The following is a 19,009-nucleotide window of genomic DNA, read 5'->3' as shown; positions in this document are numbered from 1 at the left end:
CGTGGCGGGCTGTAAGCAGCCATCTTGGTTTTTACTCTTTGAGAAGCCGGCTCATCTTTAAATACGCAATCGAATTGGGAACTTGAAGCCTTTTTTACACGCCATTTTATACATACTGAAACTCTTTGTGTATGTATATTCGTTAGTGGTGCAGGATTCCACCTCGGAATGTATTAGGTACGCAGAAATCATGTGCGAAATTTTGATGGTATGAAGTTCCGGATGGAAGATACAGCCAAGTAATGGCGATTGCTGAGCTGTTGGGGCAGTGGCTATTTCGTTTTTCGAATTCTTATGCAGTGTTGTCTTTGGAATTCAATATATGTATTATTGGATTTGGATTTCTTAATAAATTTACGAGGTTATCTGCTGATTATAATACGTGTGGATGTGAAGTAATGAATTAGTTTCGTGTATAATGTAAACCGATGTATGGTTTTGACTAATTAAATGTTCAGTCCTAGCCAATATAAATTAGACGACTTGGGAGTGGTTGGGTTTTAATTTGCTGTACTTCGTTGTAGATAGTGATATGAAAGTTGTACGTTGTTTTAAGTTATGAGTGTCAGTTGTTCAGAAGTGTAAGTTGGGAATTTAAAAATTTATATAGGTTAGTTTTTGTATTTAAATCATCGAGTTTTGTTTGTGTGTTATTTTTGATACCTCTAAAGTTGTGGTGAAATTATATAAATGTAATTATAAAATGTTACACACCAGGACATCGAACTGAACTACTTTGTGTATTGTACGTACATTATAACATGCCTTGATGGCGTATGCTAAGGTATTTGACACCATGGAGTATCTTGAACTTTGTTTATATTTTCAGGAATATTATTACAAGCTTATGTTGCGACAGTGTCTATAAATCGTGCGACTTGCTCCAGATTCCAGTCGCATTGGGTTCTAAAAATGGCTCTGCCAAGCCGTTCACGAGTTTATTCAGACATAAACTCTCATAAGCCTCGCGAATATTGGGATTATGAATCATATGTTGTGGACTGGGGGTGAGTATAAAATGATGAAGTAATAATTACAGAAAATTATTTTTTGTTAGAGAAACCTAAATTTACATTAGTATTGTTTGTGGGATAAGTACAGTATGGTGACCATTTTACTTGAATTAGTTTAATGTATTTATATTTGGACTGGGGACCATAAAACCCAAATCCTTAGAGTAAGTAGGGGGCTTGGGTTAGACTAATTATGTTAGGTTAGTGACAAAGTACAGCCAGAATTCAGAAGCACTTACAAATGGTCACTACATTGTAAAAGTTTTCATTGTTTGCATATTAGTTTAGTTTATATATATAGTAAGTAAACACTCTTTTCCATTTCATACTGATTCATTAATTTTCTATTATTTTAGTATATTTTGATCAAGATAAATAGTTTGTAGGACAGAAAACATGCCTGTTTAGCAGTCAAGGATATTGACTATATTGAGACTTGTTCTGTATTTTAAGTCATATCATGGTACGGGGGATAGATTGATTATGTATATTGTGTGGTTCTAAAAAGTTGTTTGTGATTATGTACTACTATTGCTGTTCAAACTGCTGTTTCTCTGTGTTACAATCTACATTAGACTTTGATCCATTAAAACGGTTATGAATCATTTATTTTGTTCTCATATAATATTTTCATGCTTGTATTCATAATATATATATATATTACTGTATAATCACTAGCTAACATTTATTGTACTTCAGGCAACAAGATGATTATCAGCTTGTTAGGAAACTTGGACGAGGGAAATACAGTGAAGTGTTTGAAGCCATCAATATTACAAACAATGAAAAATGTGTAGTGAAAATATTAAAGGTATGCATTTTAAACATATATGTTGTTGTTGTTGTAGTTAAGCTGAAATGCAAATAGGTACCAATAGTTTTCTGAAAAAACATCTTTGACCTTGTTAAAATAGAGTAACATGTTTTGCTGTAGAATATTGTTCCTTGGTCCCCATTTCAGGTAGTTGGTGATAAATAAAGGTTAGAACTATCTTTAAAATGTTATTTTGAACAACAGCTCTGATTCCCACCTGTACTCCTAAGATATAGGTGTAGAGAACACTTTATCTCAGCAGTATAAGCAGTCAGAGTATGAAGCTGACATTTGCCTTCAACTAGAATCTTAGCTCAACATCCACATCTGACACAGTGTGGTGCTTAATCACAGAGAACTTTGTCCATACATTTTATTTCTAAAAAGTTAAAAGGTGTTTAATTATGAGTATAATTTAAAGTACAAATCCAAAGAAAGAAATGGAATTGCTTGTGATATAGATATTTTATTAATTATACATAAGACATAATGTATAGTCTATATACATAGGCACATTACCTTGAATATTGTAGTTTTGGAAGAAAGTTTAATGATTTTTAAGTTTGATGTGTACATATAAATTAAGGATATAATTTTATTTAAAAAGTTCAGATCACTCCAAGGAGATAGCATTTCACTTGTTCACCAAAAATATTTGTAATTTAATGCATGATTCATGCAATATTATGTCTTGCTTTTGTTTCTTTTGCATTTTTTTTATTGTATTGTATTGTGATTTGTGATGATAGAACCAATATTCGCTGATTCATAGCTGCTGGTAATCAATTCTGGAATGGCATTTGGTTATCCAGGGCTCCTGTTTAACAAAGCAGGGTCCCAGGTGCTGATATAGTAATAAACTTGAAATTTTATTCACTGTAATGACTGTACCTTGAAATCACCAGTTAATATTTCTCTGCATGTCTATGAATTTGAATACTAAAGTGAGGAAAATACAGAAGGATGTGAACATAAGACAGTGGATTTGGAACTACTGAAATAAAATATTAAGTGTGGGATAACCTTGTATCAAGAAATGTGAAATTCTGTTGTTTGCAGTGTTTTGGGTGGAAAAGTATAAAAGTAAAGGTTTGTGTAGATTCTCTTCCTTTCTATTCTCTGATGTGATCATTTCTTTAACTTTGTATAGGATCTTGTTATGAATAGCATAAAAGAATTGAATTTGAACTTGGAAAGGATTTTTATAATTTTGACTATTTTAAGGAGTATACTTTGCATTTGGATTATTTTATTTGCAGCATATTGACTTATGCTTTTTGTGCCCTTTTCAATCCGACTCATTGTGTTCATAGCACTATTTTTTATTTAAAATATTTTGATCGTGTTTTTCCTTCCACTACACTCGGGAATTTCAGTTTTGCTGTTGGAATGTGAAGTCACAAAAAGTAATAAAACTCAATTGTTCAGTCTACACGAAGTTCTTGGAAATGTTTTGAACACACTCAAGTATGAACTTGTTTTAGAAATATAGCAATGCTTGAACAGTAATTTAGGTCAGCTACTTATATTGCAGTACCTAGAATAGACTTAAAAATAGCTGACTACCTTAATAAAGCTATTGAGTGTTACATCTAATTAATGTTTGGTAGTGAGTTAAATATTCTATGGGATATAGGAGTTAAAGGAGACTGGATTTTGTTGGCCCAGGACAGGGTCCGGTACAGGGCTTTGGTTAATTCGGTGATGAACCTTCGTGTTTGGTAAGCCATGTAGTTAGTTAGTGAGTTAAATATTTTCAGTGCCACTTTTAAGTTCTTGTAACATGCTGATTTTGCTTCCATTTTATGGTACTTCGAGTTCTTATGTCACATGGATAGATTTGGATGTTTAAACATTTTGTAACACTAATCAAATGCAAACATTCTTATTTCTTTAGCCTGTGAAAAAGAAGAAGATTAAGCGTGAAATAAAGATTTTGGAGAACCTGCGTGGAGGAACGAATATCATCACTCTCCAGGCTGTGGTGAAGGATCCAGTCTCAAGAACACCAGCTCTTATCTTTGAACATGTCAATAACACAGACTTCAAACAATTGTATCAAACATTAACAGACTATGACATCCGATACTACCTGTATGAATTACTCAAGGTAAGAGTACCTGCAAAAAGAATGAAAATTCAGTGGAGATTGTGACATTCAGCAACAGTGCCTCCAAACCACAGTGATCAGGAGCACGAGATTCAAGAAGAAACAGCAAGAAAAGTGTGATGAGTGTGATTGATCCATCACATTATTTAATTTGATGAATTGGAAAAATCAGGGAATGTAAGGGTGAAAGGTATAAGTCAAGTCATGTTAAGGGATCGGCGGTTAAATTAAGCATTTTGCTGAAACATGTTTCCAGATAAGGATTTTTTCAGATGCTTTTATTTCTGTGGGGCTAGAGTCTTGGTTGTGTGATTTTCCTTGTTTGTGGCAGTGGGGTAACAAAGGTTATAGTGTGATAGATTTGCTCTTGAAATCAGCCTTCTGATTGATGTTTTATGCTTTTTATAGTCACTTGATATAGCCATTTCATATGATTTCTTTTCTGTTGGGATGAGGTTTTATTAGAGAAAACTGAAATTCAGAAGTTTGTCATTTTTTGAATTAGTGCCCAATTTAGGAAAATGTTAAAAGTAGTGTGAAAATTGGTAGATGATGACACCACTGTTCAAATTGTGAGACCTGTAAAGTGTTGTTGGACACAAGAGCAGCAGTTCAGTCACTGTAAAGTTCTTTAATTAATCAATATATCAGGCAGCAGAAAATATGTATTCATTTACAGTTTAGTAGAACTCATCTTTGCTTTTGATTTTGTGAAGTAAAGTGTTGCATGGTACAAAATTAGGTGCATGGTGGAAAATTAATTTGTTTCTTAGTGTAACATTTTGACTTATTTCAGGTTAAATGTTCATGCTCCCATATTATTCCTATTTGTTTCAGATTTCTTTTTGGTATTTCTCTCTCTGTAGGGTTCAAGTCTATTTGCTGTAAGAGAAATGTGTGATTGACTATAAAATTGCCTCATTTTGACATATTAGCAAAATATAGCATTTTGTAACTTACTTTGCATTTGTATTAATTTTGAGCTGAATATTTTGATATAAGAGGGGTGAAGTGACAAGAGGTTAGAAAAAATTGCATAATGAGGTGCTTCATAATTTGTACTCTACGTCCTTATTAGGATTATCAGGTCAAGGAGAATGAGATGGGTGGGACATGTAGAACAGATGGGAGAGATGAGAAATGTGTAAATGAATTGTTTTCGAGTGTGTTGGCTTTTTACAACCCATCTCCGAAACGTCGTTTCTGTTTATATTATTTTGCTAGATGAAGGAAAATATCCAAAGAACTTTTTATTTAAAAAACATGCTATATTTATTTCAAATTCTGTAACCATTGTCTGAAATATTAATTGTTTGTGGAACATTCTTCAAATGTAACTGAAATGTCTGGAGAGCATGCAGTGGTGTCTTTGTTAACCACACAATTCGTACTAGGTGCTAATTTGATCAGTTCAGCTTTGAGGTTTGTTTTATGGAAACAACTTAAGTGGGCGATATGAATGGCTTAATAACTTGATTAATGATTGCATTCTGCATAATTGTTTTAGAATTCAGTGTAATATTCTTGCTCATATATCTTGAAAAGTATATTGAAAAATAAATATATGTTTTATAGGGGTTTTTGAGATTTGATTGGAGTTTTTTATTTTCAAAATTTGATACCTTATGTGATAGAATGCAAGGTATAGATGATACAAATTGTGGATTGGGCATACTACAAAAAGGATTTGTTAATTAATTTTTCATAAATTCTACATGATCAACTTCGAAACTTGCTAGTTTGGCATGTTTAACATGCCACACATTCATGTAAATTCTGCTGTTTTTATACCTTTGAATTTATACAGTGGAGGGGATCAGTGATTCAGACCACCGCTAACTGCTTAATAGTATACTATTCTAATTATGAAAATGTTTTAGAAACATGGTTTGCTTGTCATGAAAGTAGATTGCAGAAACATGTAAAAGGGAGTTAAGTATGGAGAAAGGTTTGCTTTTGTATATAGTGCTGGGGAAGTATATGTATTGAGAAAGTGTGTGATAATGTGAAACATCCTACCAAAATTACTTTGTTGCTGAGGGATTTCAGATTTAAGGGAACACTTTAATGGCTAAGAGGAGGTTTTATAAAAAGTTTGTTGGTATCTGGTTATTTATGGCTAATGGTAGGTTCTGCACATTGAAATCTAATATTCAAGAAACTACACATGAAACTTATGGAGAATAATTTGATTTTTAGTGATTTTGTTTTTCTTCGAGATGTAAAGAAATGGTTCTGTAAAACTTGTAAGCCATTTATACAGGAGTGCCATTAAGAGACAGCTTTAGCACAATCAAGTACTTTTAATATTGGCAATATCCTGCATAACATAGTAGAAGATGTGAGTATAAATACCTTTAGTCATGGCTAGGCACAACATTTTGTTGAAATAGTTTAATTTTATCAATTTTTAGGGTAATTTCCAGAACAAAAAGCAGGCTTTAATAGAACATGGCAGTAATAGAATGTGTTAGGTTTTTCGTGTAAGGAAACATTAAAAACAAGCACTGTGGTGGTTTTGTGTTTGTTGTCAAACTCATTGAACCATAACAAGAAGTGCTTTATATCCAAATAAACCATCTGTTTTTAATTGGCACTTAGATGGTGCTACTTATATACAGTATGCTTGTTCGGATTTTGATAAATATAAAAGCATTTTAATTAATAATTTTTTCCAAACTTCAGGTATATTCAAGCATGAGTTATCATTGTAAAATGAGTATATATGGCAGCTGTGCTGCTAGTATTAGAAAATATGGCAACCAGTGCAGTGATCACATGTAGCAGAGAGGCCAGTCCATACCACTAGTACAGGCTCCATTTCCCTTATATTATATATTATTATATCCCATACTTGGTACATAATGTAGATGGCAGTGTAGGTTTGGATGGTTGTATGTTTGGAAACAGAACAGGAATCTTCATTTATTACAGATATCTCGGGTCGTTAATTGTGGAATTTGTAGTTTGACATGTTTTTTGCACAGCTGTCCATATTGCATGTGCTTGTGCATATGTGTAGGTGTATTCTTTACTTGGCAATGTTATCTTGCAATTTACATGCTGCCTTTAATTTATTAAAGTCAAAACTTATTCCCCCACAACTTTTTTATTATATTTTGATTTTTTTCCTTCTCCCCCCCCCCTTCCACCTTAGTCTATGTGGGGATTGTAGCACCTCATAGACCAGTAACTACACTGCCATTTGTTTAAAAGAAAGAAAGAAAATCATCTTCTCTGAACATCTTTGGTGTCGATATAGTATCATATTACTACAGGTAGGACTCGGCTTCACTTTTGCGCCTCTCATACGTCACGATTGGAGGGGATGATGAGTCATAACCCTGCCCAACTTCCTAGACAGATGGTCCTGACATTGTAATAATACTAAATGATAAACTTTGGCCTAAAATTTAAATAAACAAAAATCGGAATATAAAATGCGATGAGAAAAAGCAAATTACATTAATTGAGGAATTGATACAGTTCTACAGCCACACTATAACTTATTATCAGAAAAGAAGAAAACCAAACAGACATCTATTCTATCGTTTTTAAAGGAGTAAATTTTCTTTCTTATTCTTAAACATTATACAATTTTCAATACATAGATTTCATAAAATAAAACATTTTTCAAGTATTTTGTGTTGATTACTGAAAATGGAACCTAATGTTTTTACATAAGTTCCCATTATATTTTTGCTTCAATTTATGCCGGAAATCTCAGGAACTAACCCTGGCGTAAACCGAGTCTCTGCATTTTTGTTTTGGAGTTACCCATCCTCGGTTGAATGTTTTTAAGGAAGTCTTAAAGAATCAATATGCTTTGATCAGTCAGGAGTAGCTTGTTTTGTCAGACCCCTTTTTTACTTTAAGGTGAAGGATGATGATCCATTCCTCTGAATGTAATGATTTTTGAGACTTTTTAAAAACATTCAACAGGTGATGGATAAAATCCAAAACAAAGAACTTGTTTGATTTTGTGTGGAAACATTTTGCTAGGCTACACAAATGGATACATTTTATGGGTCCAGAAGTAGGGTTTATGTTATCTTGAGTTTTATGTTTGGCCATTTCCTCTCCTGTTTCAGCCATTCTTGGACCAGCCCATAAAATTCACTGTGAAGCACTTGTGAACTGTGTTGCTATAATTGCTTTAGTTATTTTCTCATTTTTTAGAAGAGGGAACAGTGCTTCAGCATGCTACAGATTGCTGCTTTTGTATCACGTATGTTAGCAACCAGAATTTTCTGTGTTTGAAATAGATTAAGTGGAGGTCAGTATATTCCATTTGTATGAAAGTCAGTAATGCACAGAGATGTATGATAAATCACTGAAGCTTCTTACTGTTTCTGAACATTTTTTTCAAAGCATAAGCATCATGCATCCCAACATGGATGTTGTAAATGTTGGGTGTAGTTTGAATATGCAAATCTGCATTTTATTCTGAGACATCTATTTTACTTCCTTTAGAACAGCAGGGTGCTTTCTGGCCTAGAGGTTGACTATTCTGACTTATGTTCTATGAGATTTTCTTCATTATTTCCATATATATTCTAGATAGTGCAGTAAAAGAGACTGGTCAGTTTTCTTCCCAATTCATCATTCACATTCATCCATATGATACTTTATAATCATTACGACTGAGAAAGTTGTGATGAAACTGTTCCCTGATATTCACTAGTTGTTAGCAAAGGCTATTTTCCCAGGTAAAGTGGCCAGAGCATGAAACTGAGCCCTCTTGTCTAGTGCTATTATGAAGATTATGTGAAACTTTACGTCCACTTTATCTTTCGTACAGGAATAACTTTGCCTTTTAATTTTCATTAACATTTCTTAATCTATTGTGACATATATGGCATTTGTGGTACCACTGGTCCAGAAAGAATGAAGGCTGTTTTGTCACTTTTGTGGTATGTTGTCGGATATGAGTTAAGTCGTAATCCTACACTACTTTTAATGATGATAATCCTTTACGGGATGACATAGATTGGCCATGTAGCACTTACAGAAGAGGTAAAAAATGGATACAGAAGTTTAGTTGGAAAATCTGAAGGAAAGAGGCTGTCTTGGAGCCTAGGCATATGGGAAGGTATTAATTTGTATCCTAGATAGAGTGTGATGGTGTGAACTCGATTGATCTGGTTTAGAATAGGATCTGTATGCAGGCTGTTGTGAACACCACAATGAATCTTTGGGGTACATAAAAGATGGCATATTCTTGACTAGCTGAGTTGCTGTTAAATTTTCAAGCAGGACCACGCTCCATGGAGTTTATAATAAACTCTTTGATCGGTGTGCATATTCATGAACGTTATTTAATGTGTTTATCTAGTATGATGTTTGCTTGGTTTTAGTCTGTCTCACTATGCTCTAAATCATTTGTTCATGAAAATAAATAAGCCATACTGAACCAGATGGATTAAGGTCTTCTGGTTTGTGATATGTGGTGGTTACCAATGTTTCTGCTGGAGATTGAGAAGGTATTTTCCACTGAGAATTTGGTAATTGCCTATAAGACTATATGGCATCACAACTGAATGTTGTGGTAGAGTGGTCAACACCACTCCTTATCTGGGAGGTCCCGGATTCAAATCTCAGCCTGGAGACCGGCTTTCCTGACCAGGGTTTTTCATGATTTTTCCTCAGTCCCTCCAAGAAAATGCTGGGATAATACCTTATAGTAGGCCATGACCACTTCCTTTCCAGTTCACTGTCATCCTTTCATTTGATGCTATATAGTATGAGCTGCTGAAAAAGTGTTGTTAAACTGCATATACACAAATACATGGCATCACAACTCAAAAGACTGCAGTTGACATTTTTACCACCATTAAAGACTCACTTCTTACCTAGTGAACCAAGTTAGTCAGTTTGAGTATAAGTAGGATTTGAGATTTGCACAGTGGTGAGTCCGAGGATGGCTGTCTTCTGGATTATATTGCCATGTAGTCTGGTAGACGTTTACCAATATTTCAGAGGTTCTTGCTGCTGCCATCATCACCCTGATCATGGAGGCAGCAAGGACCTATAAAAACATTTGTTTACTTCTACCAGACAGCATGGCATTACAACCCAGAAGACAGCCATTGTAGTATGAGTATAAGCTTTTGTCACACAGTTATCTGGAACTATTAATTTTGAATTTGTGAACATAATGATTGTGAAAACTTGTATGATGTGATGACTGAATATGATAAAATGTATTGTACAAAGTATAGGAAAGGAATGTACCTTTCATCTTGCAGATAGTAAAAGACCTTGTAAATGGAAGGGTTAATTGTGGATGTATATTTCACTATGTGCAGGTTTTGCTTATATTACTTTGTAAAGTACTGTTGTGTGTAAGCTTGTCTGTAATGAAATTGTGACATGTTGTGCTATAGGCTTTAGACTACTGTCACAGCATGGGCATCATGCATCGTGACGTGAAACCTCATAACGTCATGATTGACCATGAAAACCGAAAGCTTCGTCTCATTGACTGGGGTTTAGCAGAGTTCTATCATCCGGGACAGGAATACAACGTGCGTGTTGCTTCGCGATATTTCAAGGGCCCAGAACTCCTAGTAGATTACCAGGTATGGATGTAGAGTTACTCACATGGCATTATTACTGTACATTTGTTTTATGATGGAGAAGCATCATATTTTCTTGTAATGTGTTAATTTTCGTTAATTTGTCCTTGTATGTACAGTTTGTGGGTATGGCACAGTACTTCTGTGTGTTGTTGCAAACACATGCATCAAGAGAAAGTTGTGTGATCTGGAGGCTTTTAATTAAGTAAACAGGTGTGTCTGACATTTGTTTGATTTCAAAATTGAGACACGTTGGGAATTATTGTTTTTAGATGTATGACTACTCATTGGATATGTGGTCTCTTGGCTGTATGCTAGCCAGCATGATCTTCAGGAAAGAGCCTTTCTTCCATGGCCATGATAACTATGACCAGTTGGTGCGCATTGCCAAAGTGCTTGGAACAGAAGAATTGTTTGAATATTTAGAAAAATACCACATAGAGCTTGATCCTAGGTTTCATGACATTCTTGGCAGGTAAGTAGTATTTTATCAATATGTCAACAAATAAGTGGCATTTCACCATTAACCCTTTTCTAGTGAAAAAATTTCCTTACCTGTCACATCCCACAATTTTCTTTGTGTAAGATTTCTCTTGCTGTGGGTATGTAGCGTTTGTGGCCAGTTTCATATCCCTTCATCTGTACATTTGATTCTACAAAAACGCTTTATACTTGCAAAACGCAAGTCTTCTTAATGATATGGAATAGGTTTTTTGTTTTGTTTTTTTATATCAAGGTTTATGTGTCTGTTGAGGGGGATGGGGATTGTCAGTCTCCATCTTCAAGGCAAAGGAATTGACAGTCAACCATGTCTTCATATTTATGGTATGGACAGTGTTATTGAATAACATTTGTGTGTTCTGGTTTGTGAACCTGGAGAGTATTTTCCACCCTTCCTATAAAGATGGACACTAGATCAGTTAGCACTTCACCTTGAAGATGGATGTTGCTAGTAACAACATAACTTTTTGGATCAATTTTAATGAAACTTGGTTGAAACATCATGCCATTTGAAACCACTTTTGGACTTTCTGGTTTCCTGTCATCAGTAGTACTGATATGGCAACCTTACAAACTTCAATATTTGGAAACATGAAACTTTTGTTATTTTAGTTATGTAAAACAACATGGGAGCTGTGGCAAATTCATGTTTAACTTCTATTTTATAAGTATCATTTTGTATCAAAATAGATCATAAACATACCTATGGATTTTGCATGAAACATTTATCACAATTAGTAATGTGATGACTGCATGAAACATGGAGTTATACTTGACAGGTTTAATTTAACAGGAATCTTGTATTAGTGGAGATTACATAAATGCTGGTCGGTGATTTCTAATTCCCACTGTTTTCACTGTATAGATCGAAGCAATTGAAAGAAAAACATTATAAGTTCTTCTAAGAACTTCTTTACAGTTATACAAAGCTAGCATTTTCTTGTTATGCAGACATTCAAAGAAACGATGGGAAAGATTTGTGCACAGTGAAAATCAGCACTTAGTATCTCCAGAAGCATTGGATTTCCTCGACAAGTTGTTACGGTATGACCACTATGAACGGCTCACAGCAAGGGAAGCCATGGAACATCCTTACTTCTGTAAGTTCATCTTACTTTGTACTAAAAGCTTTGTGTTATACTCACTGAGGGAATTTCTTGTAGATGTCTTCTGTGAAATCTCTCACTGTTGGTTTAGGATATGATAAAACTTACAAATTATGGAAGCCAGATGAAAATTAATAAATGATCACTTGTAAGATCGTGCATACCAGTGAACACTAACACTGGCAAAGTAGGATGATGTGGGCTGGCCTCTCAGTTGACATGATTCATTTCAAGTCTTTGCCGTTAAGCGGAGTAAAATGGAAATTAGGTTTGGCAAAACTTGCTTTTGGTTTGAATTTCCACAGTAATTTCCATTATTGAGGATTTACATAATTAGGAACTTTGGTACATATGTTTTATGAAGTGTTTTTAGTTTGGGAAATTGAATGTTAATTATGTGATTGATAATACATAGATGAATGGTTTTGAGAATACTCTGTTATGATCCTTTAAAGAAATAATATATTATTGTATGGAAAGAAAATCCTCTAAAGATTGGTTTTTTCTAATACCCATTTCCATGGATAGTCTTTTATATCCATTTCAAGCCATTGAATCAAATTTGTTTGTATTTTCGTTTTTCATTTCTGACTTAACATTTACTCATCTTGTATTTGTGTAAATGGTTTCTTACCTATAAACAGACATTAGAGCACACATGGTTGGATAAGGTCATTAATTTAATCCTTTGGTGATAAAATTAATAAATTGTTTGGGTATTTTGACAGATCCAATAGTGAAAGATCAAGGACGTATGAACATGGTCTCCTCTTCTCCTACTCCCATAGCAGGCTCTGGGCCTGTAGGTGAGTAGCATGACAGGTAATGGAACCCATTCTCACATTTTATGTTGCTGTTGTGTTCTTGTTAGTAGAGAAATGCATTATTTGATAAATAAGTTGCTTAATTGGTACGTAACAAAATTTGTGATTAGGGCTGCAGGATATATTCAAAATGTTGAGCTTCGCCACAAATGTATGATAAATTGTAACAGTATGATGCTGTATAGTCTTGCTATATTATATTTCCATGTTCGGCAATGCCCAATGGATGTTCCGATGTTAGTGAGAGTAGTAACTCTACACAGTTTATAGTCAAACCTGATTTGACTGCCATCTAGCAGTGAATCAGGAGACTTGGGTGAGAAATGGCTGCTGAAATTTTGCTGATGAAACATCTCGTATCATGCTCGTAAGGTTCTTTTACATGCCGTAAATCTATGACATGGGACCGCCGGCTTTACTTCCCCTCCGAAGGAAGTTGTGCTACAGATTTTTATTGCCCTTTAAAATCTATTGGCCTCGGCCAGGTTTGAACCCACGAACCTTGGGTCCATTGGCGAAAATGCTAACCATTAGTCCACCGAGGGCGACTATAGTCTTGTTGATGGTTAGTTACAAGACTATATCATAAACCAGAACAGTAGTCCACTTTTTCACCACCATGTAAACCTGAAATCACTTCACTTACTTTATTGGTAAGGTAAAGTACATGGTGGATTCCCACCTTGGAGTTCCTAGTCAGTGCTTCCCTACTGCACATGATGTTGCACTCATTTGTCCAGTATCATTATCTGTTATGTGCAGAGATGGAAGGGGTTTAAAGTAAAAAAATTAAAATGTGAAATATATACACAACACTGAATTTTGAATTTGATTGTGGCTAGAAGGCCACAATTAAATCACATAAACACAAAGATGTTGTGATTTGACCAACATGAATAGCTTAACTGGTCTAACATGTCACTAAATTCAGGGTTTTATTTTTCACCATTTATTGTTTCTTATTATTTGTGTTCAAATTAATGGGAGTATCCATAATTTTTCATGTGAGTATATTGCTATCTGATCATCTGCTGTTTCAGTGTAAATTTTCTCTTGATGAAAATCTTGATGTCTTGTTAATGCGAGAAAAACTGAATGTAAATTTTAAATATATTGCCCTGAATGTAAATATTTAATTATTATGTATTTATGATATAAGTATATTTTGAAGAGGTTTGTGTGTGTGTAGGAAGACTGTTGATTCTATTCTAACTTCCAGTAGTTTTTAGATCCATGTACTACAGGTATAATGAGTACTGCCCTCTACATTGGTTACAGTTTCAGTTGTGTTCTGATTTGTACTATTCAGAAGAGAATTGGCCAGTTTAGGCATGGTATACACAATGATCAGAAAAAGAATGCTTTATGGGGATGTCATGTCTATCCCTCTGTATGTTGTAGGTATAAAATTCCATGATGAATATCAGTGAAATGTGGTGGAGAGGCACACTATGCATTACAGACTGAGAGGCAAATTCCATTTTATTCTAAATTTGTCAGTTTGAAATCTCAAGAGCAGGCCTTTATTTGTTGCTCTATTTTATTACATCAGATTTGAAATATTTCAAATACAGATATGCATATTAATGTTTGTTTAACTTTATAAAATGTTGTTTGAGTGTAGGAGGGGTTAATAAAAGCTATACTTTTACATTTTTCCAATCTTTGTCTTGGGCTTTCTGGCTTTGTACAGCTAATTTCATGGAGATATGTGTTTATTTAAAGAAAGATGTGACCTATGCAGAAGGTGTGCATGCAGACAGGTTTAATTATTTGTACTTTCTTCTACACTCTTTCCCATATGTGGTCTCATAATTACATTTTCACTTCCATATAACCTTTGGATAAGTATTAATATTTTTGGGAGAATAGGGGTTCTATGCTTGGATGTTGCATGCTACTAATGTCAATGGATGGGAGTAAATTGATTTTCTTACCGCTCTTGCATTATGTATGAACTAGTGTCTTCATCCCAGTGTGTGTATATGTAAACCCGGTCTCATAAAATGCTATTAAAAAGGTACCTGTACAGACATTTGTGTTCCATTTTACATGATATCCACATAGAAACCAGTTGTATTTCTGTTGTTTTGCCTTAATGGTTTGTGGAGGTTATGTATAAAATATATATTCTCAGTTATTGTTTGCACAAGTTTTATTCCCAACTTCATCTTGAGAATTTCCTGAACAAGGGTGAGACCATTGATGTTCTCATGCTGTCACTGACTTCTTTGTGCTTTAGAATACATTTTGGTTTGTCATTGCTTCTTACAATTGAAAGTAAAGTCTTGAATTTATTTCAGTAACAGCAAACACTTGTGAGATGTTGGAACATAACAAAAGTAATTTTGTTTCTGAACATGTAGTAAAAAACTGTGACTCATTGTTGTATGCCAAGCAAGTGTTTCTAATGTCTTTATGAACATGTTTGCTGGTTCTTCTCTTACATATGCTGTAGTAGCAAAGTTAATTTCTGTGTAAGAACATGCCCTCAGATGAAGAGGTAAGATGTAAAATTTGTGCTCCTTTCTTAAAAAATGTGTTCTCTATCAGAAGTTAATGCTAAGTGGTCACACTAAAATTCATTTTTAATTGAATGTTCTTTTTCTTAATGTGGTTCATGGTTCCTTACTTAACCCCACACTTTGTTTCCTTTCTATCCATAAAAGTAATTTATCATTCATAACATAATAACATAATTATTATGTATTGAAATTTTAATCTGGTTTCTACAGTCATAATGTAAGCCCATGCCATAGCTCAGTCAGTCAGTTACTGGCTTTACAACATGGAGACCTCTATTTCAGCAGTACATATGGGATTTTAGATGGATGAAGTGGCACTGGGACAGCTTTTTGCCCAAGTTCTTTACTGTTCCCCTATTGTCATTCCACCACTGCTCCATATTCATTCATGTGTCATCTGGGGGCTGGGAAATGAACCCCATTGGTGGCAACAGTTTCATAGAGAGTCTTTCCCCCTTTGCAACAGTAGTATCAAGCCAATGTAACTCCAACAGGAAGCAAATACAGTTTGTCAGTAACTTTACAGGTTTAACTCTTCATCTTTTCAGAAATGCCATGGTGATTGCACCATTCTTCTAAACACAAATTAAGTGTCACTTTAAAAGCTCTGCTTCTTCTTATACTGACCTTGTACTCTGTATGAGAATAAACATTCAAAATCATGACCAAAAGATGCTAGATGTTAGAACCTGTTTTTGTCTTGTGCTTGAATAGCTTCTCCTCTTCCCCCACTATTTCTGGCCATTCTTGGAAATATTGTTTTGGTACCAGTATACTTATTTTTTCATATTCTGTTCTTGTAACTTGAATGGAAACATTGTCTTAAATTGGAATCATGTATTCAGATATGTCTGTATCAAATGTGAGATTGTGTTCAGTCATGATATGTCAAGTGTGTTCTCTGAGAAACATTGTCTTCAGGATTAAAATGTGATTTTGTTGTAGGAGGCCCATCCCTTGCCGGCAACTCTGTGGTGAGTGGTCTTGTTCCCAGCTCTCCAATAATCTCTCCTGGAACAGTTCCACTCTCAGCTGGGGCCATGCAGCCCTAAGCAGCATTCAAACACTGGCGGTAGCAGTCGGTTATAGCTCATGTGTCCAGTGCAGTCATCGATAAAGAATATTACCCATCAGACTTGTTCAGCTTGTGGCACCATCTTTTGGCAGCCATCATATTCTTTTCCTGCCTTTGATTTGTTTTTGTTTTGTTTCATTCTGTCTTTTTTTATTTCTGTTCGAAAGTAACTTTTCGGTTATGAGTCCATTCATGATAGACCATTGGAATTGGAAATGATTTAAATAAAGCAAAATAAAATTACCTTTTAAGGTTTCCACATACTGTAGATTTATTCTAAGAATCTTAAACTAAAAGAATTATTAAATCTGTTTAGTCAGAAAGAAAACCGGAACATCTCTGTGAAAATGTGTGAATGTTTATGAGATTATGAGTATGTTATTGTATCCATGAAGAAGTGACAGTGCAGTGTGTGACTAGTACATATATATATATATATATATATATGTTTGTGTTTTCCTGATGCATCTGCCAGTTGCAAGTGGCGGGCAAATGAAGCTGTCACAGAGAAGTGAAAGACAGGCAAGCAATTGCAACATGTGGACTGGCAATAATTTCTTTCACCTTCCCTCGCCTTACATGAATATTTAGTTCTGATTTCATTTATTGTGAGTGAATGGAAGCAAGAGACTATAACCAAACAGGATGGTGGAAAGAGTGTTCACTTAGTCTTCGGCCTGACCATTTCTTTTTACGCTAAAAGAAACTAGTAATGTTAAAGTGAAATATTTTAACAATCATTAACCAGTTATAAAACAAATACAGTTATTGTTGAGAATGATGGTGAAAATGCCAACATAAGTGTTCTGCTGTATGCAGATTGTTGATTCCCTGTACCCCTTATTAAACAAATCCATTGCCAACCCACAGATTTACCAACAGAAGGTACACATTCAGCAGCATAGGTGGCTTTTAACCTTATCGACTATTGCAGCTGCATTCCTTCTGGCATTTCAAAGTGGTTCTGTTTGCTTACAGCCCTTTTTAGCTGTTGTCCTTGTGTTTGGAACAAGAGTACCCTCTCTGTATCTGTGGTACAGATTGAGAACTTTGTGACCATTACTGGTCTCTGGAGACTTTAGTGCTAACTCCTGAATTTTGCAAGCCGTTTGGGAGAGAAGCTTGCTGTACTGGTAATATGAATTCATTTTGTTTCTGTTAACAAGTTTGTGGTTTTTAAGGAGGAGCTGCAAAAAGAACTTTCATAAAATAACTGAAACTGTGTTTTTGACAATATTGTGAATTGTTCTGTGCCTAGATTAGTGGCAGACTTGCAAGATAAAAGTTTGCATATTTATTTAATTTTAAGAAGAGAATGTAAATAACAAATTTACCATGCTTGTTAATTGCTGCATTGCACTGAAATGTTGTGGGTATATTATGTCCATGTTAAAATATAAGTGTATGAATGTGTATAAATGCAGTTATAGGAACTATTACTTGTTTTTTTGCAGCTTTTCCTCACAAAATTTTATGCTGCTGTAATTCCACAGTACTGCAGACCTCTTTGTTAAACATAAAGTATTTTGTGTCACAAAAAATCATAGTGTAATTATTATTGCTGTAACACCCGCCACCAAAAAGGGCTGTAATAAACATTTTTCATGTAAACAGTACATACTGTATGATATGGAATACCTGGTTTTACATTCCTGATCAGTGGGATTTTTTATAAAAATGATGTGATTAGAATGAAGGCTTTGAATTACGGTGTGAACATATTTTCATTTTCCTCTATTGTATGCTGCTCTCATTGGCTTGTTTGTAACAAATATGGCAAAAAATGGCAAAGTAATTCTCACCTAGTGGGTGCTTGATGCTGCTGCTTTTATGTCGAACCCTATTATCAGAGCACCCAGAATTCTGTCTACCCAGCGTAGGCCCTTTTCATATTGATAAAAATAATTGTCTTGTGCTGTTTTTGTTTATTTTCCTTATTTGGTACCATAGAACATTGTGTGCTTTTTCACGGAATAAAATAACTTTAACGTTTCCATTGTCAATAGAGTGAGGAACTTGTGTTGTCATGTGAATCTTACAAAATGTGTAGTTACATATACAGCATGCTACATTATCTGAGTAAGTGACATAGTGTATTTGATAACTAACACATGTGCAGTAAATTATGTGACAAACTTCTGGAATCCTAGATTTTTGTTAATATGGAAGTTTTCTACGAAAACATAAATAATAAGTCCACCATTACCATTTATTGGTGCTTCTACCAGGGAAGATTGTCCTGTGGTTTGCATATACTTTAAAATGTGACAAAGGTGGTAGAACTTATATGATAGTATGTTATAAAATGGGATTTTCACAGAAGAAATTACCAACATTTCAAAGTAACTTACTGCTGCCATCTTTTACCCTCAATAAGGAGTTTGTCTTCCAAAGTGTCAGAATGCCCCCCCCCCCCCCCCCCCCCCACCAAGTAATGCTTTGCAAACCAAAAAATGTCAAGTT

The 19,009-nt window shown here is 34.6% G+C and overlaps 1 protein-coding gene across 5 annotated transcripts; it reads left to right on the top strand.

The window, feature by feature from the left end:
* The first annotated feature begins 22 nt into the window (after positions 1–22).
* On the top strand, positions 23–18,549 carry CkIIalpha (casein kinase II subunit alpha). 5 transcript variants are annotated; one of them, XM_022058999.2, is made up of 9 exons: positions 23–177; positions 830–1,007; positions 1,713–1,824; positions 3,725–3,937; positions 10,324–10,518; positions 10,788–10,990; positions 11,968–12,116; positions 12,851–12,928; positions 16,417–18,549. In XM_022058999.2, exons 2-9 carry the CDS (start codon positions 913–915, stop codon positions 16,521–16,523), a joined length of 1,152 nt encoding a protein of 383 aa, XP_021914691.1. In that variant the 5' UTR covers positions 23–177; positions 830–912; the 3' UTR covers positions 16,524–18,549. The 5 variants fall into 5 exon arrangements, with proteins under 5 accessions (XP_021914691.1, XP_021914696.1, XP_021914693.1 ...); XM_022059004.2 differs by having other exon boundaries at positions 12,851–12,944; XM_022059001.2 differs by lacking the exon at positions 23–177 and adding an exon at positions 352–581.
* The last annotated feature ends 460 nt before the right edge of the window (positions 18,550–19,009 follow it).

This window comes from Zootermopsis nevadensis, unplaced genomic scaffold (assembly GCF_977971745.1).
Source record: "Zootermopsis nevadensis isolate Lab colony 2312 unplaced genomic scaffold, Znev_1.0 Znev_ptg000029l, whole genome shotgun sequence".
Classification (NCBI taxonomy): domain Eukaryota; kingdom Metazoa; phylum Arthropoda; class Insecta; order Blattodea; family Termopsidae; genus Zootermopsis; species Zootermopsis nevadensis.
The sequence above is the reverse complement of the archived record's forward strand: the minus strand, read 5'-3'. Positions and strand labels throughout refer to the sequence as shown.

Excerpts from the sequence above, each read along its gene's own strand:
- CkIIalpha (XM_022058999.2), top strand. The coding sequence starts at position 913 with ATGGCTCTGCCAAGCCGTTCACGAGTTTATTCAGACATAAACTCTCAT. Across the intron at positions 1,008-1,712 it reads TCATATGTTGTGGACTGGGG|GCAACAAGATGATTATCAGC; the intron begins GTGAGTATAAAA and ends ATTGTACTTCAG. Across the intron at positions 10,519-10,787 it reads AACTCCTAGTAGATTACCAG|ATGTATGACTACTCATTGGA; the intron begins GTATGGATGTAG and ends TATTGTTTTTAG.